The 26,907-nt window shown below is 33.9% G+C and overlaps 2 protein-coding genes and 2 pseudogenes across 5 annotated transcripts in view; all 4 read left to right on the forward strand.

Moving 5' to 3' along the window:
• Positions 1-265: 265 nt before the first annotated feature.
• LOC111366234 (serine/threonine-protein kinase ATG1c-like) lies at positions 266-16,658 on the forward strand. 4 transcript variants are annotated; one of them, XM_022986942.1, is made up of 13 exons: positions 266-656; positions 7,249-7,369; positions 7,462-7,520; positions 8,362-8,426; positions 11,657-11,750; positions 11,826-11,906; positions 12,008-12,116; positions 12,871-12,943; positions 13,076-13,392; positions 13,498-13,844; positions 15,210-15,501; positions 15,579-15,649; positions 16,162-16,658. In XM_022986942.1, the coding sequence occupies exons 1-13, from the start codon at positions 399-401 to the stop codon at positions 16,393-16,395; spliced, it is 2,121 nt and encodes a 706-aa protein (XP_022842710.1). In that variant the 5' UTR covers positions 266-398; the 3' UTR covers positions 16,396-16,658. The 4 variants fall into 4 exon arrangements, with proteins under 4 accessions (XP_022842710.1, XP_022842712.1, XP_022842711.1 ...); XM_022986944.1 differs by having other exon boundaries at positions 13,082-13,392; positions 16,162-16,561; XM_022986943.1 differs by having other exon boundaries at positions 15,582-15,649; positions 16,162-16,536.
• Positions 16,659-16,906: 248 nt separating this feature from the next.
• LOC111365603 lies at positions 16,907-18,203 on the forward strand (annotated as a pseudogene).
• Positions 18,204-18,277: 74 nt separating this feature from the next.
• Positions 18,278-19,174, forward strand: LOC111365801 (annotated as a pseudogene).
• Positions 19,175-25,330: 6,156 nt separating this feature from the next.
• The window catches only part of LOC111365604 (putative receptor protein kinase ZmPK1), a 2,698-nt gene continuing 1,121 nt past the window's right edge, over positions 25,331-26,907 (forward strand). The window contains exon 1 of the mRNA XM_022986146.1: positions 25,331-26,902. Within this exon, the coding sequence (XP_022841914.1) occupies positions 25,531-26,902 (1,372 nt within the window). The 5' untranslated portion in view covers positions 25,331-25,530. The remainder of the gene's footprint in view (positions 26,903-26,907) is intronic.

A 26,907-nucleotide genomic window follows, 5' to 3' on the forward strand; every position in this document is an offset into this window, starting at 1 on the left:
GTCAAACTAAGTGCAGAGCATATGCTGTACACTTAGCATTTTCCTTGTATCTTTTAATAGGCATATGGGAAGCTTTGTCGTTTGAACCAAAAACTATTATTATTATTATTATTTTTTTTTTTGGGGATGGAAAAGTGACGAAATGTGCTTTTAGATGGAATTTTGGACAGTTAAATGTCAAAATATAAAAATAAATTTAAAAGCGCAGAAACGGTGAGGTTCTGGGACCGTTTGTGCAATTTATCCAATTTAAAACACGCGTCCACTTCACATCGTCACTTCCACCTCCCACTGCAGGTCTGCAGCTCGATCGAAACCCCAAATCAAGCCAGAGCAAAACCTCTTCGTCTTGTACTTCTTATTCTTACTTATTTCAGCTGAAATAATTGGAAATTTCGATGGCTCAATTGACGACGGGTAGCGGTGGCGGGAGGTACTGTACGGTGGGGGATTACATGGTGGGGAAGCAGATAGGAGCAGGGTCGTTCTCTACAGTGTGGCATGCACGACATCGCGTCAATGGCACCGAAGTGGCAATTAAGGAGATCATTACTTCCAGGTTGAATTACAAACTCCGAGAGAGCCTCAAGTCCGAGATTTTCATACTCAAGAAAATCAATCACCCTAACATCATTCGCTTGCACGACATGATCGAGGTCTATTCCATTACCTTTTTCTAATGTTCTGTTCGTTTTATGAGGATTTGGTATTTTAATTTTCTGGGAATGAAATTTGGCAGTTTTATGTCATCGTTGTGAGTATAAGTGTCGATGCCAGTGGTTGTAGTTTTTTTAAGAACAATGTGGTGTAGTTTTTTGGGATATTATGACTACAAAGTAGGAACTGAATAGTTTGCTTCAATATGAATGCGAGAATACGTTATCATTAAATTATTATCATTTCTTTATAGAATTTCCGGTATAATTCTGTTTTCTTATTTGGACTTTTCTTTGAATGAGAGCAGGCAGTTTTAGGGCATGGTTATGACTGTGTATACACTGATGTCAGAGGTTGTAGATTTTTCAAGTACAATGTAGTCTAGTTTGGGGGATATTCTGTTGAATTTGAACTTACAAAGAAAATAGAATTTTAATGATGAAATGGATTTTACACAATTTTGGACACACACCAAAGCCACTAACCACTTGATATATTATTTAACAAAGGAGCACTCAACTTATTTTATCTCTTTCCTTCCTTCTCTCTACACTCTATCACTCTTTCTCTAACACACCAATAATATGCACTGCGCTCTCTTTGTCTTTCTTTCTCTTCTCCACTCTCTATTCACTCTATCTTCCATACACAATACATACAACTAACACCAGGGGTGAATCCAGGATCAACGTCCAGCTAGGGCGGAGGTTGATTGTTGACCGTTGACTGTCGACGATCAACAATCGTAATAGTCCAGTCGTTTATTAAAATTTAAAGACAATCAACAATCGTTGACCGTCAACAATGACAATCAACGATCTTCTCAATTTATTTTTTTCATTTATCCTAATTTCCTATACATAAATTTCTAAATCAATAATCATAACTCATAAAACATAAATTACATATCATAAATCACAATTCGCAGACATAATTTCTTATACATAAATTCTCAAATCAATAATCATATCTCGTTAAAACATAATTTACTAATAATAAATCACAATTCGCAAACATAATTTTGTAAACATAAATTCCCGAAACCTAAATCATTCCTCATTAAAACATAAATTACTTATAATAAATCACAATTCGCAAGCATAATTTCGTAAACAAAAATTCCCAAAACAATAAACATTCTTCATTAACCTTGACGTAAATTACTTATCAGTTATCATAAATCACAATTCACAAACATAACTTCGTAAACATAAATTCCCAAATCAATAATGATAACTCATAAGACAATAAGACATATAGCATAATTACTTATCATAATTCATAAATCACAATTCTCAAACACAAAATACTTGAGTTTCTTGAGGAGCAGAACATTTGTGGGACTACCTCGACCTAAATTATTGACTCCGAGAAATCGTCGAATCATGAAAGTTAAAGGACAGTCAGAAGCTGATAGCGAGCCTGCAAAGTCGTACCCAAAAATTCATACCATTTTCTCAACAGATTGCTTTTCTTACTATGATTGGCAAACTGTGGGGTTTGTCCACAGTTTTCACCTGAGTGGTCCACCTGAAAATATCACGAGGCTTCTTAGTTGTACAGAAGAGGACTTGAACTTGAAGCGGTATAAAGGACTCAATATAGCTCCCACCCATTATGTTCCATCAATGAGTAGGCATCCCCAAATCAATAAATCATAACATAATTAATATTATTTACTCAATACTCAACATCAACAACTACAAGTCAAGTAGGCAGTAGCCAAAACAAAATAGAACAAAACCATAACAAAAAAAAAAAGAAAGAAGAAGAAGAGGGAGAATTGAGAGAGAGTCACCGGCTTGAACAAAGAAGGCAGAAAGGAGAAACCTAGAAACGGCAGTGGCAGCCAGCAGTCACGGTCTCACGGACTCACTCACGGTAATCGGCTCGACACTGCAACGGTTGTTGGGACTTGGCTACGCCGAATCCCTCCTGCTCGTGGCGTCGTAGATGCTGCCTATTCTTTGATGGAGTTTGGCTGGAAGGAGAAAGGGAGGAAAAGGGTTTGACAATTGGTATTTAGGCTTCCACAATTTGGGAATTGGACAGAGGGAGAGAATTTTGGATTCTTGCCAGCACGATTTAAAATGATTGATAAATTGGACCATTTGTTTATTTAATTTGAGAATCGGGCTAAACAAAAAGAAGCCCAACTGCCCACCAATTACTCACAGTCACTTAACTGAAGCCCAAACCAAAAAAAAGGGCTCTTTGCTTTCATCTTCGCCTTCTTCAGTTCTTCTCTCGACTCCGGCCGGCTCTGCAACTTCAGCAAAGGCCTGATTGGCAATTGCTACAAGGCAATTCTCAAGATTCCGAAGAAACCAGCACGCGCAGTCGCGCCCCCTCGCCGGGTGCTGGCTCTGTGCCTGACTAACACACACTTATATATAGGCAGTAAAGTTGGTGGTTGATGCTTCTAGTAGGCGGTGGCTGGCTTCTGGATTCATGGCAGCAAACTTTTGGATATTTCTTTATGTAGCGGTAGTAAATTATTTATTTGGATTATTCTAGCTTCATCCAGCAATTTATTTTCTGTGGAAGTGGGTACCAGAAAATTCTGGTGACTTCTTTAAAAGGCGGTGTCGTATTTTCTTTTCTCCCCTTCAACACCAACTCTTGATTTTGACTCTTTTCTTTTTAGTCACACCCAGCTTTACCTCTACGAATTTTGAGGTGTTCGATCCTTCATTCAACGCATCCGCAACTTCAAATATATGTGGGTCTTTCATAGTTTTTTCTTCATCTATTTTTAGGTTAGTATACTTGGTACTTTATTTCTTGCATCCACCCAACTTCGGTTGTAAATTTGTACGTACCTCAATCTCTTGTTGACTCTGTCGATCCTTCATTAGTGTTTTTTAATTTATGTCATTTTGTCTAAAACTCTATGTTGTTCTTGCAAGCTCTTCTTTATCCTTGACACTTGTAGATCTTTAGATTTCGCTATTATCTTTAGATGCTCTTGTTCATTGATTATCTCCATCACATCTTGTATTTTTTCAAGCTTATGTTTTACTTCTCTGATTTGTTCTAGTACATTCTCCTTTAACTTGTCATCCATTTCCATTGAATCTAGCAACTCCACCCTCTATGGTGTTTGTCAAGAATATGTTTATTAGAACATTTCTTCTGAGTTTTCCTCCCTCAGGGCCCACTCGGAAGACTTTTCATGAAATACATCGCCCTCTTCTAAGTTATCAATCCAATCATCTTTGCAATCCATTTGGTTAGTTAGGACCTATGATGTACTGACACGGACACGTGTGTTAGACACGATATATGTTGGATACTGTTAACACGTTAAAAGTGCAGCCCAAATCGAATAGCCCAAAGAATGAAGCCCAACCGAGCAATTCAGGATAAAGGCCCAAATAGGGTTATTAATGAATGCAGTGGAAGCCCACGAATGCGGTAACACCATCGCCCAAACTTGCAAGACGCCCAAAATCTGAGCGAATGAAGTGCCTTGCAGTCGCCCAGGGTTATGACACTATTCTCGCCGAAACCTTCGAATCGTCCAGGATCTTAGCAAACATAAGATGTTATGGTTATCCAAAAGTACAGTTATCAAAGCAGTTATTAAGTAATCTTATCACGTTCCGCGATTCAAAGATGTTTAGTTGAAGATGGTTGAACGACAAAGAGTAGTGGCAGCAGTTAGAGACGACAGTTCCACGATAAATTGGCCACCATGAAGAAAGTGGACAGTTATAAAGCAATTAAGCGGTTGATCACGAAGAGATCATCAAAGGAATATAAAAGGAAGAAAAGACATAGAGCAAAGGATCCGAATCAAACACTCTCAAATAGAGAATATGTAAGTTCAATTTCTTAGTTTAGACTTAAACATTTCTTTCAGTACTCGTGTGATTGCACTCCTTGGAGGCATTCTATTTAAGTTCCAATTGTAAAGTCGTCGCCAATAAAACACCCCTTTTTGGGACTTTGTCTCAAGAGGTCTGTTCCTTACATAATCGTCTTATCCCTTTTTAATTGTTAGCGACTACCCGCGAGAAACAGATATGTTGACACGCAATTTTTCAAAAAAGTACTGACACGACACGTTAGTTAAATTCTTTAAAATTCTTCATTTATATAGTATAAACTTAGTTTTATGCTTGTTATTATTATTTTTTGTTGAAGTATTTTAAATATGAGTACCTATTTGTTATTTACTAATAACTTGAGTTAAAAATATATGATTTTTAATAAAAAAGAAAAATATTTATGGTAGAGTGCTCGATGAGTATTAGTATTGGCACGTGTCAGACACGAACACGCTACCTTAATTGAAGTGTCCGTACTATGGAGGGCAGGACTACCACCAATGCTGATTCATCCTTTAAGCTTGAATTGAATTTCTTCTCTTTAACATGCTTAAATACCGTCGTAGCTGCCTTGGCACCATATTCTTCAACTATTGTACTTTTTTCTTTATTGGAGGTTGCTACATTGCCTTCTTCTGGCTCCCTTTTAAACCAACAACTCTAGCATAATGGCCTCGTTTTCCACATATAAAACACGAACCATTAGATTGTTGATATCTTTGACCTCTTTTGTCGCGATTTTGTTGAACTCTCCTTGTCTGGTAACTTCCTTCAAACTATCCTTTAGATTTAGATTTATTTAATTCTTTATTATTTAGTTGACGAAATTGACCTCTTCTTTTATTGTTGAATAATGCTTCTTCCTCTTTTTTCATTTATTGAGACCCCTAACATTTGTTTGATCAACGTTTCTTGGTCGGCCAGCAAATTTTGAGATTAACTAATGAAGGTTGCTTTGGCCAATCTTGTATTGCAGGAATGAAATCTCTAAATTGGGTTCCAAATCATGTATGATTATTCTTCTCATTCTAGACTCCGAAATTTTAGTTGAAGCGTCTAACTTAGAAATTGTACGACAGAGAGATTTAATTTTTTTAAAATATTGACTTACCATTCTCTTTGAGTAATAGCTCGTTTTCCAGCAATTACAACCTCGAGTTATTTTTCTTCAAGAATAGTGAGACCAAAGTGTCCCTGCTTCCTTCAGTGTTCTTATCCCTTATGTGGTTCAACAATTCTTCCTCGATTATTGTCTTTAAAACGAAATAGCCTTACTCGCTTTGATTCTTCACTTCTTCAGAGCCATAGCTTCATCTAGTGGCGTCATGTCATTTTCACAGACTACTTTCTATAGATCTTGTCCTTGGAGGTACAACTCCATGCATGTTTGTCATGTTGTGTAGTTCGAATTATTGAGTTTTTTACTTCGCCTACCGCTTGTAATCAAGCAAGCTTCAATAAAAGCTTCACAATCTCCCTTTCTGCACGAACTCCAGAAGCTCAAAAATCGGTCCTCAACCGCTTTGCTTTAATACACAATTGTTGAATTTGAACTCACAGAGAAAATAGAATTTTATTGATGAAATGGATTTTACACTATTTTGGACACACACCAAAGCCACTAACCACTTGAAATATTATTTAACAAAGGAGCACTCAACTTATTTTATCTCTTTCTTTGCTTCTCTCTACAGTCTATCACTCTTTCTCTCACACACTACTAATATGCACTGCTTTCTCTTTTTCTTTCTGTTTTCTCTTCTCCACTCTCAATTCACTCTATCTTCCATACACAGTAGATACAACCCGCACACACACATATATAGGCAGTAAAGTTGGTGGTTGATGCTTCTAGTAATGCGGTGGCTGGCTCCTGGATTCATGGCAACAAACTTCTGGATATTTCTTCATGTGGCGGTAGTAAATTATTCATTTGGATTATTCTAGCTTCTTCCAGCAATTTATTTTCTTTGGAGGTACCAGAAAATTCTGGTGACTTCTCTAAAAGGCGGTGCTGTATTTTCATATTGTGACTTCAAAGAAGAACTTATGTTATGACTCAATTTGAATACCAGGATATGCAATCATAAAATTAGGTATTATCTCTTGGTAGAATTTCTTTCTGCTATACTTTTTTCTTTTGCTGTAAACAAAGACACAAGATTAACTGCATTGCATGGAGGAACTGGAGATAGGGATAGAGAATGAGCTAGACCATTGCCAAACTTAGATAGAAAACTCCCAAAGGCTATAGTGGGAGAATGGAAATGGAAATGAATCAGAACAGAATTATGATGATCAACTTAGAGAAAAGGAAAATGACAAGTGTTCCTTTTGTTGAGATTGACGGTTAAACATTAGAATTTTCAGTTTCTTATGCTTCTGGATGTGCGGGATACCAATTTATTTATTTATTTTTTTTTTAATGACTGGTTGATTTTGAATGTACTTTTGTATATGACAGTGGGTGGTTTGCTGTTATTGCCTTCTGAATAAAATTTTTACACATTACAAGAAATGACTAAGGCACTAATTCCTATTTTGGGCTGCTGTTTCTGGAGAATCATATCTTTCAGGATTCTTTTTCTTTATGATCACTTTGGTTAGATTAGGATATGCCTTCTGGCCTTTTGAGTAGTATACCATTTGCAATGTTATTTTTGTGCACCTTCATGTTCTTGAATCCTATAGGACAGATGCAACACACAACGGTGTAGGCATCTTTGTTGAAAAAATAATCACTTTGCACATTTATTAGGAATGTGGAAAGATGTACATCATTTTGGAGTACTGCAGAGGGGGTGACCTTTCGATGTATATTAACCAACAACATGGCCGAATCCCTGAAGCAATTGCAAAACACTTTATGCGGCAGCTAGGTATTTCTTTTTCTTTTTTCCACTACTTGGATTGTGGTTCACTCTAGAATGCAATTCTCATTGTGTTCGCTTACATGTGCTACATGCTACAGCGGAGGGACTAAAAATTCTTCGTGAAAACAACCTTATACATCGAGATCTAAAGCCCCAGGTATGCATTGAAATCCTTTCTTACACTTTTATGTGTACTTAATCCTGTGATTGTTTTAATAAAAGTAAACCTGGCATTTCAACCCACAGCTTTATATAAATATCTTTAGATTGAGGGATAAAAGATGTCTTTAGAAGAAAGAGCAACAATGTAATAGAAATTCAGGTCCTTCTTTGTATATACTTATTTCTCCAGATCTTCCTTCCAATTGCCATGAAAGTGTATACTTTCTGACATTTAAGTTTTTCCATCCCCCATTTCCTCCTCCCTCATGTCTGTAAATAACTAATGCTAGAAGCATTTCTTTTCTCAAATGTACATTACTAATAAAATAATAGACTATCAATAATATGGTACATCTAGGTTAGGTCCTTCATGTAAGCGATGTTCACGAATAAGTACTTTTCTGGACTGTTTTCTCTCTCAAGTTGACGTTAATATTCTGATGCGTTACATGCGTAGCTAATTTTTTCTGGTAGAGCATCTCTTTTTTCTTCTTTATTCTTCACAAAGGCTTTGCTCTTTAAAAATTAATCTCTTGAAATTGCTTTATTTTACTTGTGAGATGGAGCTGTGGAATAAGTTGGATTTAGCAGTAGAAGAACAATATGATTTGAATGATGATCTAATGTGCTTCTGGTGTACATCCGTGCTTTATTTGTAATTTTATTTCTTATGAACAAAAGCCCAGTGTGTTTTCTTCTCTTAATTTGTTATACTTCTGGAAGTGATGGCATCAAGTTTTCATACAGAATTCAGGATGCAGTAACATTCTTTATAATACCAAATGGGTGTTTTATATTGACATGTTCCATTTATGTGTATTTCACACCTCGAACAGAATCTCCTCCTGTCCACCAACGACGACAACTCTGTTCTCAAGATTGCTGATTTTGGCTTTGCAAGGTAGAGATTTAGTCTTTGACATAATTGTTTAAAGGCTCGTCATCCTTATGCCTGGGCTAATTATGGAGGACACTAGGCACATTAAATTGTACTGTAACGTTCTTTCTATCTCCTGTAGTGCACATATGCATGAGGGAGAGAAAGGGGGGGGGGGGGATGGGGAATTCACACTACCAGTTGCATTGCATTTCAGTGTAATGCTTGTACCACCCTTTTATCTGCCGAGTGATGATGGTTCATTCTTTTTGGGGTACCAATTCGGGGGGCAAGATTTTGAAATTGACTAGTAAAAAAAATCTTTTGAAAATTTTCTACGTAAGAAAAAGTTGTACTAACAAAAAGTCTAAGTGCTAATTAAATTCAAGTAAGAAAAAGTTTTGCTGATTAAATTCTACTTAGTAAAAAAGTCTTATGCTTAATTAAATTCTAGTTAGTAAAAGAGTCATATGCTTAATTAAATTCGTAACAAAAAGTCTTAATTTATTTTTTACAAAGTTTTCCACGTAGAAAGTGGGCAACTTTGGGATTATTACTATTTTTATCGTATAATTTTTATGCCTTTCTGCCTTTTCTTACGATCTTCAGGATCTTTTATCAAGAAATTTCGATACTGAAAGATAGAAAGCTCAGTGATTTGTTTCTTGATTTGTAAAGATGAGTCACCTCTATTTATATCTAGTGTGGATAATGTACGTGGCTTTCTATAACAATTTTTCTACCAATTTTTCAATTTTCTAAACAAATATTAATAAATTCTTTAAAACTTTCTATTGAACAACAAAACAAAGTAGATGATGTATAACTATCTAATGGCATAAAATATTAGAACTAAAAATCAATATGTTTGTAATGGCCTTAGAGTACTTTACCATTTAGTAAATTAATTTCTTCATTTTTTTTAACTCTTAACTTTTTTTCTTAACCTTCTAAAAAAGGCTGAAGACTATAATTAAAAACATTTTCATCATGTTTAAAGAGGTTTAAAACAATTTTCAAAATCAGGATACAAAACAGCCAACTTAACTTACAGTTGTAAGCTAAGCGTGGTGGTCCCTCAGCCCAGAATTTGAAGAAAATTAAGATAATTTAGAATTTTTAGATAATTTATCTTTAGAAACTTTAAAAGCTTATTTCATACCAAGAAATAAAGAGTTAATAATTTTTAATAAGACATCTTCTAAGATGAATAGTATAGACAAATTTGAAAATTAGCTGAAAGAATTCAAATAATAATAAAAGACCCTATAAAACATTGGGATAAAGTAAAATAGAAGCTAAATTAGAAATCGTAAATGAAAATATAAAAATTAGAACAGCAAAAATAAAACATAAAAATCAAGATATAGAAGATTTTTATATACAGATTGAAGAATTATTAGATTTAAAAGTATTAAGACCATCTAGTAGTCAACACAGCGTTTATGGTTAGAAATCATAGTGAAATAAAAAGAAGAAAGCTTAAAGATAAGGTTGTTAGAATAAAGAAAAAAGTTCTCAATAATTTCATAATCGTTTTAAAACCGCACACCTGTACAATATATATTACTTTTTGTTTAATTATAGATCGCACACTTGTAAAGTGATACAATATGAAAATAATAGGCGTGATGTACCAGCATCTATAAATACTTATACTACTCACAAAGAAAAAACACACAGAGAAAACACACAAAGCACACTTTCACACTTGTACTCAAAAGTCTCTCCATAATCTTCTTAAATTCAAAGACATTTTTGTAAATTGAAGGACTTCGGAATTAAAGTTCTTTTCACACTTCCTATTGTTCATAATTTTCGTGTACTTTATTTATTTTTCGAGCAAAGCCTAACAGAGGAAACACTAAGTAAGTAATTAATTTTTTCAGAAAGAATTATCTTTTTATTTTTACTATATTATAACGCTCTTAACCTCTTTATTCTGGATTTCATGATTAAAAAGATAAAGTAATCTTCTGAGTTAAGCTAGTTGCTTTGTATCCCAATTTTGGAAATTTTTTTAAACCTCTTTAAATATGATGAAATTTTTTTTAACTACAGTCTTAATAATATTTTTTAGAAGGTCAAGAAAAAAGTTAAGAAAGAGTTAAAAAAATGAAAAAATTAATTTATTGAACGTTAAAGTGCTCTAAGGCCATTACAAATATATTGATTTTTTGTTCTAATATTTTATGCCATTAGATAATTAGAAGTCATGTATTTTGCTTTGTTGTTTAGTAGAAAGTTATATAAAATTTATTGATATTTGTTTAGAAAATCGAGAAATTGGTAGAATAATTATTATAGAAAGCCACATATTATCCGAACTAATAGAAATAGAAGTGACTTCTCTTTACAGATCAAGAAACAAATCACCGAGTTTTCTATTTTTCAGTATCGAAATTTCTTGATAAAAGATCGTGAAGATTGTAAAAAAAGGCAAAAAGATATAAAAATTATAAGACTAAGTAAAGATAAAAATCGTAACAATCCAAAAGTTGCACACTTTCTACGTAGAAAAGAAAACTTGTAATAAATAAAGACTTTTTGTTACGATTTTAATTAAGCATAAGACTTTTTTACTAACTAGAATTTAATTAGCACTTAGACTTTTTGTTATTACAACTTTTTCTTACGTAGAAAATTTTCAAAAGACTTTTCTTGTCATTTTCAAAATCTTGCCCCGCGAATTGGTATCAGAATTGGTATACACACACACACACACACACACACACGTATATGGATTAAATACAAGTTTGTGATCATGATTTTGAAGGGTCAGTGACATAAGAGCACAAGGATAGTCTTCTCTCAACTGAAAAGAATGGTGCTCTTAGGCTTGGCCTTAGCTGGAATTGTGATCATGAATAATGCATAAATCACGATGGTGGCTGAAGGACAGAGGCTGCTTTATGAACCACTAGAATAATTTAGATAAAACTTTTGTATTTATACAAGGCTTTTTAATATTGCGATAGATATATTCCTTTTGTATTATTTCCAAATTTGGAATTACTTCCATTAAGCATTCATATTGTTTAATTACTCCCACTTTTTCCGTTTGCTAGTTTAACTTGCATTCTGGTGTATTCTCTTCTATCCCTGATTATTTTTATGTACTTAAATAATTAGTGGTTAATTTATACGTATCCATTAATGTACGCACTTACTTTGGTATGAATCAAGATACATTGGCACGATTATTTGCATAAAGATCAAGTTTCCAATTCAGAGGTTCCTTTTCCTTTTGCCAGATCACTACAACCTAGAGGCCTTGCAGAAACCTTATGCGGTTCACCACTATATATGGCTCCTGAGATTATGCAACTGCAAAAGTATGATGCAAAGGTGACATTCATCTTTTAGATATGGGAGCAGCCATCCCTTATCTTATTCCGTATTAATTCTATGCTAAAAATTCAGGCAGATCTCTGGAGTGTTGGCGCCATTCTATTTCAGCTTGTCACAGGTAGAACCCCATATACGGGGAACAATCAGATACAGGTTTGTCTTTTCATGCAACTAAAATAGTTTCTTAATGTTTGGTATCAAATTCTTTTGGTAAAAATTTATTCACAAATCCAATGCTATAATGCGTTTTGCAGCTGCTCCAGAACATTGTAAAATCAACTGAATTGCAATTCCCACCTGATGTGAAGAATTTGAATCCTCACTGCATTGACTTGTGTAGGAAATTGCTACGCCGCAATCCAGGTACTGAACACATCTAACATTTTGATGTACATGATGGACTTTTAAGTTATGATTATATTAATTTAATAAATGATTTTGTGGCATTGCGGATTAAAATGAATATAATTTGCCCGTCAACCAAAAATTAAGTAAAAATTTGATTTTGTTATTGTTTTATTTACTCTAGAGATAACTCCAAAAGTAACGTGGCTGATCATTGTTGTTTTAGATCTTCCAGGAGGTGTAGTAGCAATGCATTGAATGGAGTAATGGAAAAGGAATCACGTATCCGACCCAAAAAGGCTTAGTTTGTTCTTGTTTTTAACTCTAGGGATAACTCAGAAGAACATGATTTATAGCATGGTATAGGAACCTGCAGCCTCAATCCAGTGTTCTTTCATGCCTCGAACTCTTATGTTACTCAAAGGGATAGCAGTAATTTTGAGTATTACATAGTCTACAATTTATTTTAGTAATATATTTGTACTTTTCACGGTTAAATTCAAAAGAAGGTTATTATATTAAAGTGACATTTAAAGACTTTGATTAATTAATGTTTTTAATAAGCAACCAGTGTAATGACCATTTTTGCTGCATGGCTTACATCTAGGATTTTATTGTAACATTTATTAGCACTTTTGGTTCGCAAGTATCAAGATAAAGCAAGCATCCATGAATAATACGAAGGATTTAAATTTAAAAAACTCTCATTTTACTATTTTAAAATTTTATAATTGACTGTTCTAATTACTCTTTGATTCCTTTTGATGCACAGTGGAGCGGTTGACGTTTGAAGAATTTTTCAATCATCCATATCTTTCTATGAGGCGGCCTGATAAATCATTCAGGTAAATGGGGTTGTAAAATTCACATTCCTTTTGTCTCTACACAAGAATTTTTTGTGCTTCTCGTAAAGAGAATTATTTGCTTACGTAGGAATGGGAATTCAAAGAGTAATATATGTTTCCCTTTTCTGAAAGGAACACAGAAGAAAGTTCACAAGAAGATTGCTCTCCCTTCCATATAGATGATTCCAGTGGGCCTGACAAGAATCCATCTTCTGTTGGGAGTTCCACCGTGAGATACACACATGGATTTTCTCTGGACTCAAAACCTGACAGGAGGGAATTGTCTAATTTCTCTAACAAAATGGATCTTTTTTCCAAGTACAGTAATTCCCCCCCATGTAAACCAGAAACTACAGGGACTGGTCTTGGCATCCTCCAACTTTCAGAAGGGAACCTAAAAGAATCTCTGAAAACCAGAGACCTTGGATCAGTAAATTATGACTTAGAAGGTGCTTTTTATTAGTGTTCTATCTCATATTGACTACACATTGCCTAACTTTACTGTTGATTGTGCTTAAATATATTCCTTTCATTGTGTTTGACCTACTTGATAGTTGTGGATTTGATGGAGTCTGATCAAGATTATGTCCTCGTGTACCCCACAATGGATTCATCGTCTGTACATACTTCTAAGACAAGTTGTTTGCCTTCTAAATCTGGTAGTACGACACTTGACTTTGGACATATCTCCACACCAAGTGCTCCATTCTCAATAGTTGGTGCAGCAACTAGTATGGTGGATTACATTGTAAATTTAGACAGTCACATTTCTGCTCTTGGGACGTCACAGGGATCAATCAACATAGTAGACACTTCAGAACTGCCATCAACTGATTGCATGACAAGGATCAAGTCATTGCAGAGTTTTGCATTGGCCATAATTGAATTAGTGACTGAAAAGGTATGTATAGCACTTAGATTTAAAAGCAAATTTGCAGCTGGCTTAATTTTTTTATTTTTCTAAATTTTTTTGATAAGCAAATAGATGGCCATCTCACATGCCATGATTTTGGAGCTAAAAAAATTTATTAAAATTTTTTTGACAAGCAAATAGATGGCCATCTCACATGCCATGATTTTGGAGCTTGAAACTTGGGTTCTCTCTGCGAAGCTTTATGATTAGGCGTAGATGTTCTAATTTATCTATTAAGCATTTGGCCCTTAGAATTTCTTATATTTATATGCCTGTATAAATAGTCTTATCTCGCTTCATTGGTTCTCTTGTAGATACGGCACTGCTTTGAGTTTTGCCATGGCTCTGCTCTCTCTTATTTTTGACATTTTACCAGTATCATGTTAATTGTTATTCCTGGTACCTTTATTTTTCACTTTCTTGATGCTTAATAGGTTCTCTTATATTCGCAAAAGTCAACTTTAATCTGTTTCATATCTAATTGAACACTCACAAACCTATTGACACAATTTTTTTAAAATGTTATTTTTTAAGCAGACCAGATTATTTCATTTACTTATGGCCAAGCACATTGTTATCAGAACTCTGGGTTGCCTTCAACTTGATCCTGAGAACTTTTCTTGGGCCGTGTAACCTTGTTGAATGACCAATTCATTTGAGAGCTTGAGCTTTTATCTTTATTATTTATTTGTTTGTTTGTTTTCCTACAAATTCCATGTTGAGGACTAAAACTCAGTTGATACCTTTAACCATCAATCAAAATGGTATCCAGTGTTAAGTCATTTAATGCATTCAAGATTAACGAAGCTAACAACCTAACCCAAAGAAATCCTTTTTCCGTTTTTTTCTTTCTTTCTTTTTCCTTTTTTTTTTTTCCTTTTTTTTTCCTTTTTTTTTTTTTTTTTTTTTTTTTTTTTTTTTTTTTTTTTTTTTTTTTTTTTTTTTTTTTTTTTTTTTTTTTTTTTTTTTTTGGCTTTTTCGAATCTTTATGATTGCTTGGCTGTATGAACTTTTTTTATTTTTTTATATTATGTTTTTCATCTTGGGCAGATGAGTCTTCTTTTACATTAAGACAATATTTAAATAACTGAAGAATTTATCATAATGTACTTTTATAAGCAATCCTTCAAACTGTAAAAATAAAAAACAGCAGTCTGTATCATTTTAGATTATTAGATTCTGGTATTTCAGCACAAATTCCCTAGAAATGGACCCTTTATGCATTAATGTCATTTTGTGATTTGTGATCTTTGCTAGCCTCTTCAAGGCCTTGCAAAGCTCAGCTAATTTAGCTATTTATATTATTGACATGAAGCATATGATGGTCTAGTTGATGTTGCTATTTTTTGTTAGATTGAAGCAGGAAAACATCTAGATGCATTCTCAATTCAGCTTGTGATTCTTGCCATATGGAAGCAAGCATTGCATATTTGTCAAACTCAAAAAGCATCGGCTATTGAAGGAAGTTCGACTGAGGAGACCACAAAATTGAGGGTAATCTCGAAGCTGCAGCATAGTCCTGTTGTCCAAGAGTCTTGTGACACTACTAGCACTAAGGGGCTGGTGGAGACATTTTCTCAAATCAAGAGAGCGTTTTTAAATGAAGTGGGAAACGCCGAGGAACTTGCTAAAGTAGTGGACACTGGTATGCATTTTAATTTTTTGATTTTTTATTTTCTGCTGGCTTTGAAGCATTTACGCCAGTTTTGTTGTCTGGGATAGGAGATTTTGAGATGCCAGATCCAATGGAGTTGATATACCGATCTGCCCTAGCTTTCGGCAGACATGCAGCTGTAAGTATTTATTTTCCTAGGTGCTAGCAATTGCAGGGAATTGAATTCCATTATAAAATGAGTATATTATTAGATTCATATAAGTGCACTGCTGTAGAATGACAAAAGTAATTTGAGTGATCAGAATTTCGTCTTCCTTTGGCTGCCACTGAACTGGTCGACACACTGCAAAGATTTAGATGTGCATGCTCCAAAATGATGCCCATTTACATGTTCGATTAACTTCTGATAAATTTAGTATATAAGAATGATGAATCTCTTGCACTACAGTAAGGGGAAAAGTAATCCTTAGTGATTAGTGGTTATTGCATTATTTCTATCATACTTCCATCTCTGTTATTGATTAATTTTTACAATTCTACCTTGGAGACTTGCTTCATACCACAATTTAGGACTTTAATTTGATGAGGGTCCTGAAATATTTAAATATGGATTGCTGAAATTTTGATTTGGGGAATACTGAAACCTATATGCAATTTGTAAGATTGTTTAATTGTGTATGGGATTTGCAGGTTGACGAGTATATGGGCAATACAGAAGTTGCCATAACTTTTTATTCAAAAGCAGTTCAGTTATTGACATTTCTTCTGGAGGAAGCACCGTCCCTCATTCTAAATCCCCCGTTTTTTCTCGGTAGCTCAGACAGGCATAGGATTCAGAATTACATTGACGTCCTGAGGCAGCGTATTTCAGAGTCTCAAAGAGTGGCCATCTTCAAGTCTGAGGATCAGCCATCCCCACCATGAAAACCAGTGCAGAGCAACTGGTAATCCCAAACTGGGAAAGACGATCATGCTTCACTCTATAAATATTTTTCTTTATCTCAATTCTTGGTTCTTTAGGTCTCTGGGGGCATAAGATGAATCCCATTGTCCATGGGATGAAAGATTGTTTTGTAAATATACACGTAACACAAATAATCCTGAAGTGTACTCAGTTTTTATAGCAGGTTCTGCTTGTTGAGAAGTTATGTTGCATTTGAATTAAATTGCTAACATATTTAACGGAACTAATTACATCATCACCGATCCAAATGTGTTAACAAATTATGTATAACCAATTTTACTACACTACACACACAAACGTGTCAATTTCCACATGGATCTAAGAGGGACAAGCTGATCAACATTCTGAAATCAGTCTCTTTTAATAGCAAGAAGTTCTGAGATCTAAGCTGTCGTTGGCTCAAGTGGCGATGGAAAGTCTACTCTCCTATGAGTTGTTTCCGGGAGGGTAAGAGGGAGAAACTTTGATACGATGAGTATTTCACTTAATGGTCATGCGATAACTGGTCAACAAGGCTGGCCTTAAGATTTTGGGGTCGTTAGACCAATTTCAGATATGGATCCATATATATATGTAAAAATTCATTTAAAATAAAAAAATAATAATTTTTTGGGGGGTCTTACTGAAGTGAGGCCATAAGCGATTGCCTACACCGCCTACAATCAAGGTTGACACTGCTGGTCAAGCTCAACTGAGGACGATATGCGGATTTGTAGCTCAAAAAGATGCTTTTATTTTATTTATTGTCAAGGAAACACTGATGTTTAGTGCAAAGTTTAGGCTCAAAGAAACGAGTAATAGAGAGAGAAGACCAAGTCGAGAGCTTGATGCAAGAACTCGGCCTTGTTAACATGGCAGACAGTTTCGTTGGGGATGAGGAAAACCGAGGGATTTCCGATGGAGAAAGAGAGTATAAACTGGCGTAGACATGAATCACATGATTCGCGATCTGCAAATTTTACTCCTATATGTAAAAAACTTAAGGACTAGATAGCAATTCAGCTCTTTAAGTTATCACGTTGCTTTCTTCCATGGCTACAGTTAAACAAAGAACCATAAGTCTTGTTAATTAACCAGCCAAGCTATAGGATTTGTGAGGTGGATCACACCATCCACATGCTACAACTTAATTGATTTAGAGAGATTGAAGTGAATTGTGCTAGTTTAGGAGTGATATGGACCATAGATTAAATCCAACCTCGTGGTCAATTCTCCCATGCCAGTGTTGTCACCTTCACTCTTGACCATAGTACAATATTTGAATTTGAATTCAAATGGATTTGGCTCTATAACTACAAGACTTTTTCTCTTCTTGCATTTGGACTTGGCATAACAACAAAGAGAGCGCGGAGAGGTAACTAAGTGGGAGCATTCCATATCTTCGGCGAAATTCTTGGCGGCTTCCGGCGGATCTTTTCACGGTATATCCTTTGCCATTGTGTTGAATAAGCTTTGGGTCAATTGGTTCCACTTTGAGAGTTTTTGTTTCCGCATTGTAGTTGTAATAATTACTTCTGCACTACATTTTTAACTCTACAGGATTCTTCAATACATTTCCAATTTCTTGATTCCTTCTAATTGCTCAGTAGTCCACAATGGTTCACTTAAATCATTAGAAGAAACTATTACAAGATTGGGATATAAAATTCCAGTGCAAATAAATTCCCAGGAGTTCTCCATGGAAGTTATTTCCAGGCTAGAAGAGTTTTACTCGAAGAATCTTTCTCTGGTGAAGAGGATAAAGCACGAAATCTGGTTTCATATTTGATATAGAAAAAAGAAATCGATGTAGCTCAAGAATTCCTTGCTGACAGACAAACAGGAGGTGATGCGTACTATTTGAGATTGTTTGAGATAATGGTGCTTTGTTTAAGATTTTGGAAGATAATCTATAGAACAAAGCAGTTGTTACTTGGCACGAACAATGCAATCCATTATAGGAGCGATGGGCTAGGGAGCATTTATATAAAGTTGAGGAACGATGAATGTGGAGTTACAGAACGTTTATGGCTATTCGCGTTTAGTCTTAGCTTTCTTTTATCTTTGGGAGTTGTAGACCTTCCAATTTACCTTCAAGAACGTCACGTTCTGATTAAAGAACATCCCAGGGAGCCTACAACATTTCCTCGTACCTAATTGCCAGTACCATAATCTTCTTCCCCTTTCTGTCGTAGTGGCCATTCGTTTTTCTGTCCCATTGTATTGGATAGTAGGACTCAATCCCTTAGTTCCTGCTTTCGTATTCTTATTGTTTGGGGTTTGGCTTATTGTACTGAAGGCTGCTCTTCAGTTTTATTTCTCCAGATTTCATCTCAGGGAATTCTCTGATTTGCATAGTTCTTGGTGAATACCTCCTTTTTTTTGGGATACTTCATTCCAGAAGAGTTGATTCCAAAACACTGGTTCTTCATGTTCTGTGTAACGCTTTATAGGTATCCATTCAACTCCCAGTCGGAATGTATGCTCGTGGGATGGGACGTATTTAAGAATCGAGGATTTGACAAGGACATGAGGTGGATAAATGTTGGCCTTTTGCTTGATTTATCGAATTCTTTCTTGGATAATTTATTGCACGGAGGCTGTCAAAAACAACAGTATGAGATTGTAATATTTGAGAAAATGGTTCTTTTGATGTAATGCTGCTGAACTTCAGAGTTGAATGTGAAAACTCTTGTTTTATACAAATTATTGAATGGATGGTCATTACAGATTAGAAAATGATAATAGAATTGTGTTGCCTTGCATTTCTGTGACGGGACACCTAGAATGGTACGGGGTTTCACATTTTCTTTCAACTATATGCTTCTGTTCCCTAAAATTTGTGACATGTCGTCTAATCTGTAAGTCGGGTGCATTATAGTAATTTGCTCTAACTTGAGAGATTTTTTTCTTGGATCTATTGATCAAAGTAGGAAACAATATGGATAATTATATTTATAACACAATTTTTATTTCTTGCACCACATTTTAATTGTATATAAGGTTCTTAATATTTACTCATTATAGTATTTATATCCTTAATAGTTTTTCTTGTTATTCTTATCCTCAAAATTTTCATTAGTTAACACATTTTGTATTTGATAATAATTTTATGTCTAAAAGTCCGTTGAAATGACATAAAACAACTCATTTTTCCATCATATTATTAAAAAAATAAAAAAAAAATAAAAAGTGCACAAATGACCCTATTGTGCTGTGATTGAGTAACAAAGTATATTTTAATTAATTCAGTTTTAAGTAATAATGTCTGTATTAATTACTTGTCTAACGTCTAATGACCCTATTGTGCTGTGATTTATTGCATCGATAATCATAATTCAAGTTAATCATCAGCATACTAATTTCACATTATTAATCTTATTTATCTAACAAATTGTGTGTGTGTGTGTATATATATATATATATATATATATATATATATATATATATTAGTAAGTTTGAAATATTAAAGAGAACATCTTTAGAATCAATTCAGATTGAATTGCATTTATTGGTATGCCCAACTATCCAAATAATTTCATTACACTTGATTTATTTAGATTTTATCGTCAACAAAATTGTATTATGAGTGATGCTACGTGTACAAAGGAGGTTGACAAAATATCAGTTGACAAGATCTATATCACTCATTTCAAAACCAAATTTTGAAATCAAAACAAATTAACGACCTAAATCTTGCTAACATCTATTTTGTCGACAAATTTTGTCTACCTACTTTGTACAAGTAAATTAATTGTTGTCATATTTAAGGTTAGGTGGGGTTGGTCAATATTTTTAAATTTGTTCATAAATTAAGAATATACCATATTAACGTGTTGTATTGAAACCCCTAGTCGAATCCAATAGACCAATAATGTTACGTGCTTTAGATCTAAATGCACCAATCAAACTTGGCAACTTGTTTTGTAAAATAGGAGTTTGGTAGTAAAGGCGGCTATAAAAGGTCCCACATTCTATCATTTTCTTAGATAAATTTCAACATATGATTAAATGACCATAAAGATATCAAATATCTTTTCAATTTCATCCTCCCCTAAGACTAGACTCGAATTTCAATTTCAACTACATTTTATTTAATAAAATAATATTATATGCAAACCAAAAAAATTTCCTTATTTTGTAATCACAAATTATCCATCAATTTATTATCCCAAATACATTCTTAACAATTAAATGAAGCTCACATAGGCTCTATATAAGTTCATAACTTTTTTCTATTTAGTTATGGTCGAAATTCCACTAATGATGACACGATTGAATCAGGAGAAGGAAATGAGATTTTTGATGCATACAAGAGAGCTACTCTACGTCCAAGGCCATATGGGCCTTGGATTTCCACATGGCTGCCTATCGATATCCAGGGCCCATGTATTCCTGGACAAGCAGCTTTATTCTAAATACAATTAAAGAAGAAAGAAATTTTTCTCTTTTATACGATTTATAATTTTTTCTATAACATTTTTTGTTTTATTTGGGCAAATAATGCTTTGTAACATGAAAGTCCACTCCTTGCCGTATGGGATGTAAACCAAGGTACAAAACCATCCGTCTTTCGTTCGGTTCTAGAGGCAAGGGTTTTGGGGGTCCATAATTTAGTTTGGTGTAAGTTGGGATATCTGGATATTAAAAAAAAAAAAACCATCCTTCATTGACCATTCTGCTGACAATTATTTCAAATTTTTAAATGAAGCGCAAAGTTTGAAATATTAAAGGCGAACGTCTTCAGAATTAATTCCGATTGAATTGCATTTATTAGAATGTTCAACTATCCAAATAATATCATTACACTTGATTTATTTAAATTTTATCTTCAATAAAATTATCTTACTTAAGGTGGGGATTGGTCATTATTTTGGAATTTTGTTTATAACTTAAACAATATCAGATATTAATTTATTAAATTGAAACCCCTAGTCGATTCCAATAGACCAATAATGTTATGTGCTTTAAATCCAACTTGACAACTTGTTTTGTAAATATATGAGTTTGGTAGCATAGGCGGCTATAAAAGTTCCCACATTTTATCCTTTTCTTATATATAAACTGCCAAATATTAATTATGCTATTTGATCCTTAATAATTAAATGACTATAAATATCACAAACATCTTTTCAATTTCATCCTTCCCTCAAACGAGACTCGAATATATATACACATACATTAAAAAAGTAAGTAGTATTGGGAAATTAATTAATCTGCCATGTAGGTCGTAATATGTAATAAATTCTGCATAAAGACTATTTTAAAGTTAAGTCTGAAATTAAAATGATCTAATAAAGAATTAAGTAATTGGGTTTAGGGCATCTAAATGAATTGTGGTCCGGGTTATATGTATAGATACCAGATTTTTTTAGGATTGTATTTCGGGCAAAATATATATTAAAACTATATATAGGGTTATTATCCTAATTCATATGCAATTTCTCATTCTTTATGACATCTCATCGACACAAGAATCTAAAGAAAAAGTATATTGAAGAGGAAAATTCAAAATCCGCAAATGGATTTCAAGAATCAAGAAGAAGAATTCAAGAATCCATAATCAAGATTAAAGATTCGGAAGACAAGATTCAAAAATTATACTTCAAAATTCAATGTTCAAGGTACAAATCAATTAATCAAAGGTATATTACGCATTAATTATTTATCTTAGTGATTCGATATGGAGATATTGGCAATTATGTAAAGTTTATAAAATTTAAATTTCATAATTGTTTAACAAGTAGCTCGAGTAGAAAGATGATATGAGAAAAGTTTGTAACTTTTTTTCTATTTAGTTATGGTTGAAATTCCACAAAAGATGACACGGTTGAATCGGGAGAAGGAAATGGGATTTTTGATGCATTAGATTGTTTTAAATATAATTAAAGAAGAAAAAACTTAATTTTTTCTCTGTTATATGATTTATAATTTTTTCTATACTAATTTTTTTTTCTCCAAATAATTCTTTATAATATGAAAGTGTGGACTTTGACCATTTGGCATATGGGACGTAAATCAACGTGCAAAACCATCAGTTTTTGACCATTTTGCTGACAATTATATCAAGAAGCGTGCATTGATTCTATGAGTTGAACTCGATCAAAATATCAAAAATTTTATGCGAATTTTGTGCATTTCATCCCTAACCTTTGGAGACTCTTTCTAATCCATCCCAAGTTAATCGATCTTTATACTTTTAACGATTTCCAATTTAGATGTTAAATCACCACGTGAATTATCCGCACATGACATAATTTCCCAAGAGCAAATTAGTCATATCATTTCCACACAATTGGAGAATGAATTTGTATACCTAACCTAACTCATCCGTAATATTTAAATAAATTAGCATAATGGTCCGATCCTTTTAACCTGATGGAACACTATTGATCTTCCAACCTTTGAAACTAAACGTACTATAATACATACTCGTTAGGATTTTGGTTTTTCGTATATTAATATTTCTTATACCTCTAGAAGTAAAATTTCACACTGTAAATTTAACCTATTCGAGATTAAATTGATACAACAAAAATACCAAACAAATCACAATTCACACAATATACCGTACAACAAATCGACAACTAGCGATTTTAATTCAAAAGCACGAAGAAAGCGGTGCAAAACGGTTTTGTGATTTCTTATTATATAAAATAAAACTGTCCTTTGTTTCTAAAAACCACTGAAAATGGGAGAAAATTTCCCATCTAGTGACTATTTTGCCCATGGAAAATTATGTCATGTGCGATCCACGTGGAGGTTTAGCAACTCAATTGACAGAACTTGTTTGAAAGAATGAATTGCGCAACGGTCCCTAAAGGTTTGGTAAGAGTCTCCAAGGGATGAAAATTTTCCATTTCTAATCTATTGATAATTAATGCACTTTTAAAATACCATGTTGGGATATTTCTCGTTTAAATTATTAATATAGAGTTTAATTATATTTCTTTTGGGACAAAGGCATTATTTTCTTGGTTTACTTTGACCATTTTGTGATGTATGTCATCATTGTCTCTATCAAGTTAGTTTGTCAAAGTTAATTGTCGGTGGGGCAATTTTGTGCTTCCAGCCATTGGATCAACTTGGATGATCAAGACTATGCGGCTTCTCATTTTTAGGGTTCAGAATAACGTGTAGCTTAAACCTCTTATGGTTTAGATAAAAATCAGAAATTAAGGGAGTGTTTGAGAGCCATTTTTATGTAAAAATATATTTTAAAATAATAAATTGATGGGAAATGTGTGTTTGAAAAACAAGGAAATTTTTTTGATTTACGTGTAATATTATTTTAATAAAGAATATGTGGTTGAAAAGAAGAAAAAGAGAAATGCATTTAGAAAGAAATTGGTACCAAACGGGACCTAAGTAAATTTTAATAAAAATTAATGAAATGCATTATTGAAAAAGTGTGAATTCTATAAAATGTGTGATAAAATTAATTGTTATTTTTAATTTAAATTTTAATTTATTTTTGTAGTTGAATCAATCAAAGGCAAATCTCCTTTTTGTGAAACGTTCCGCTATCTTGTTCTACACCTTTTTCTTCGTGATTTCTCATAAGTGAACCATGGTTCCACACCATTTTAGAATAGAGCAAATTGGTTCTCTGCTTCTTTGTATAGACGCACAATTATTACACAATCACAAAAGTATCGAGATCTAAATTAACTTGTCATGTTACTCACATAAAAGCATGTCCAATTTCAATTTTTTGGACCTCAATTCAAATTAAAAATAAATGCTGGATATAGAAGAATCACGTAGTAATAATTTAGACGGGTTAATATCATCATGAATTGTTGTGCAATTATAAATATATATTAAAGACAAACTTGCTACTTAAATTAAGTATAAAGCCATTCGTACAGAAAAATGATTCATAGAATTCCGTCAAACACGCACAATATGTGGGCCCCAGGTTGTGATAGTAAAATTCCAAAAAAATCCCCCACCTCCTATTGTCTGTTATTTTGGACATTTCTATGAACCACAATTCTGTTCACACAGCATTTCCCATTAAATTAAGAACCGAGCTGGGGGTATAGAACTGCTAGTTCACGGACCTCTTACGGAGGTTTCACATATGGTGAGGTCGAAATTTTTTTTGTCATTTTTATTGCATCGGGCCCCGCAATGAGATCCACCTTCTGTGAGGCTTCTAATTTTCTTATGTACTTGTTAAATTAAAGGCTCCTGATGATCACATCACAAATCAAAGTCAACTTTTTATTGCCGGAACAAATTTTTTATTATATATAATGTCATTTGCTATATTTTATTATACATAGTGGCTATTGTGAATGCGCATTGTCCAATTATTTGGCCTTAGCAAAAAGTCATCTGAAATGTGATCGCACAATTTTGCTCAGCACTACGTTTTAGAATGGCCGCTGCTATATCCTCAAGTTGATTTCAAATAATTCTTTTATTAAGTATCTATTGGGTGGGAATAAAAATTGATAAAAGTGACTATTAAAAAGTTGTGAATTTTATAAAATATTTGATTACAATTAATTGTTGACAATATGGACTGAAAGTAATTTTCACATATTATTCCCTTTGCAATGAGAATCTTTCTGAAGAAATCATTTGATCTGATATCAATTGCTACCATTGCATTGAATATGACCATGTTGTCCGAACTCAGATGCACCAACACTTAATTTTTCGAAAGTAGGAGACGGACAAATCGAATATACATTAACTTTAATTTTTAAAAATTTTAAGTTTATTATATGTTTTATCTTTAATTTTATACTTTTTATTACAGGACAAATCACATGTCACATAGATCACTCGTTCGAAGAATTTCTCGAAAGATAGAAGTTCAAAATAACATAAAAATAAATAAATAAACAAGAGAGTTGACTTTTTCATACCTATACACGAGGTACGTGTGTGACGTGGAATTTGTCGTTTAAATGGACTTGAATATTCAAAATAATTGCATTTCCGCAAAAGAATTCTAACGTAGTGGAGCAAGACACGGAAGTAATTATAATCAATTTCCACAGAATTTAATATTGAATCGAGTTCCATATGGATATATAATGATCAACATGCAAGGCTTTGAACTTGGGCAATATTAAAACCAAAACAGTTTTCTTTCCAAGATGAGAATCCAAAATCTTCAATCTTTTTACCTCCTCTTTTTACTTGTATTCTTCTTCTCCTTCAATTCTGCAACTTCAGAATCTCATCTTCAGTTGAGAAGAGGTGATTCTTTATCTGTTGAGGGCGATCAAGATTTCCTCACCTCCCCAGATAACTCATTTACTTGTGGGTTTCTTAACTTGGAAAATTCTAATGCCTACTGGTTTGCAATTTGGTTCACAAATTCTAAAGAAAAAACCGTCGTCTGGACCGCAAATCGGGACAGGCCGGTTAACGGCCACGGCTCGAAAGTACACTTCAGGGGAGACGGAACCGTGATCTTAACAGACGTTGATGACACCGTTGTATGGCAGACAAATACCACCACAACTGATGTTGCAATAGCTAAGGTTCTGAATTCAGGCAACCTCGTATTGGAGAATCCACAAGGTGATATTCTCTGGCAAAGTTTTGATTTTCCTACAGATACCCTTTTACCTTTACAAACACTTACTAAGAATAAAAGATTGACTTCTGCATTGAGAAAAGGGAGTTATGGATCAGGTTACTTTAATTTGAATTTTGGAAGTGATAATGTTTTGAGATTGATATCGGATACACCCGATACATCAAGCAATTATTGGCCTAATCCTGATTTTGATGTTTATAGAAATGGAAGAACAAATTATAATAGTAGTAGAGTGGCATTTTTGGATGATATGGGCAGGTTTCTGTCAAGCGATCAATTGCAAATCAATGCTTCGGATATGGGATATGGAATTAAAAGACGGATGACAATAGATTATGATGGGAATCTTAGGATTTATAGCTTGATCAACTCGACGGGTTTGTGGGAAATAACGTGGCAAGCTCTTGGACAACCTTGTAGCGTACGAGGTGTGTGTGGAAGAAACGCGGTATGTGTTTATGCGCCGGATCCTCGGTGTGCTTGTCCTCCTGGGTTCGAGGTGAATGATCCGAGTGACTGGAATGCTGGTTGCAAGGCAACGTTCAACGAGACTCTTTTACGTTCTCGACAAGTGAAATTCGTGGAGATACCTCATGTGGATTTCTATGGTTTTGATCTCAATGCGACTTCTCCATTGACATTGGAATCTTGCAGGGAGATGTGTGCGAGTGATTTTCGTTGCCTTGCGTTTAGCTACCGGATTTTGGGACAAGGAGTCTGCTTTGTAAAAAGTGCACTCCTTAATGGCTATGAAACTCCAGATTTCCCTGCAAGAATATACATTAAAGTTCCAAACAGTTTGCAACCACCGAATCCTTCAATTCTGTATGAATCCAGAAGAATGTGTGGATCTGCAGAAGCAGAACAAATCATAGGATCTCCTTCTATGTATGACTTCGTCCCGAAAAGAGTGAAATGGATTTATATC

The sequence above is a fragment of the Olea europaea genome, chromosome 17, assembly GCF_002742605.1.
Source record: "Olea europaea var. sylvestris chromosome 17, O_europaea_v1, whole genome shotgun sequence".
NCBI classification, from domain to species: Eukaryota; Viridiplantae; Streptophyta; class Magnoliopsida; order Lamiales; family Oleaceae; genus Olea; species Olea europaea.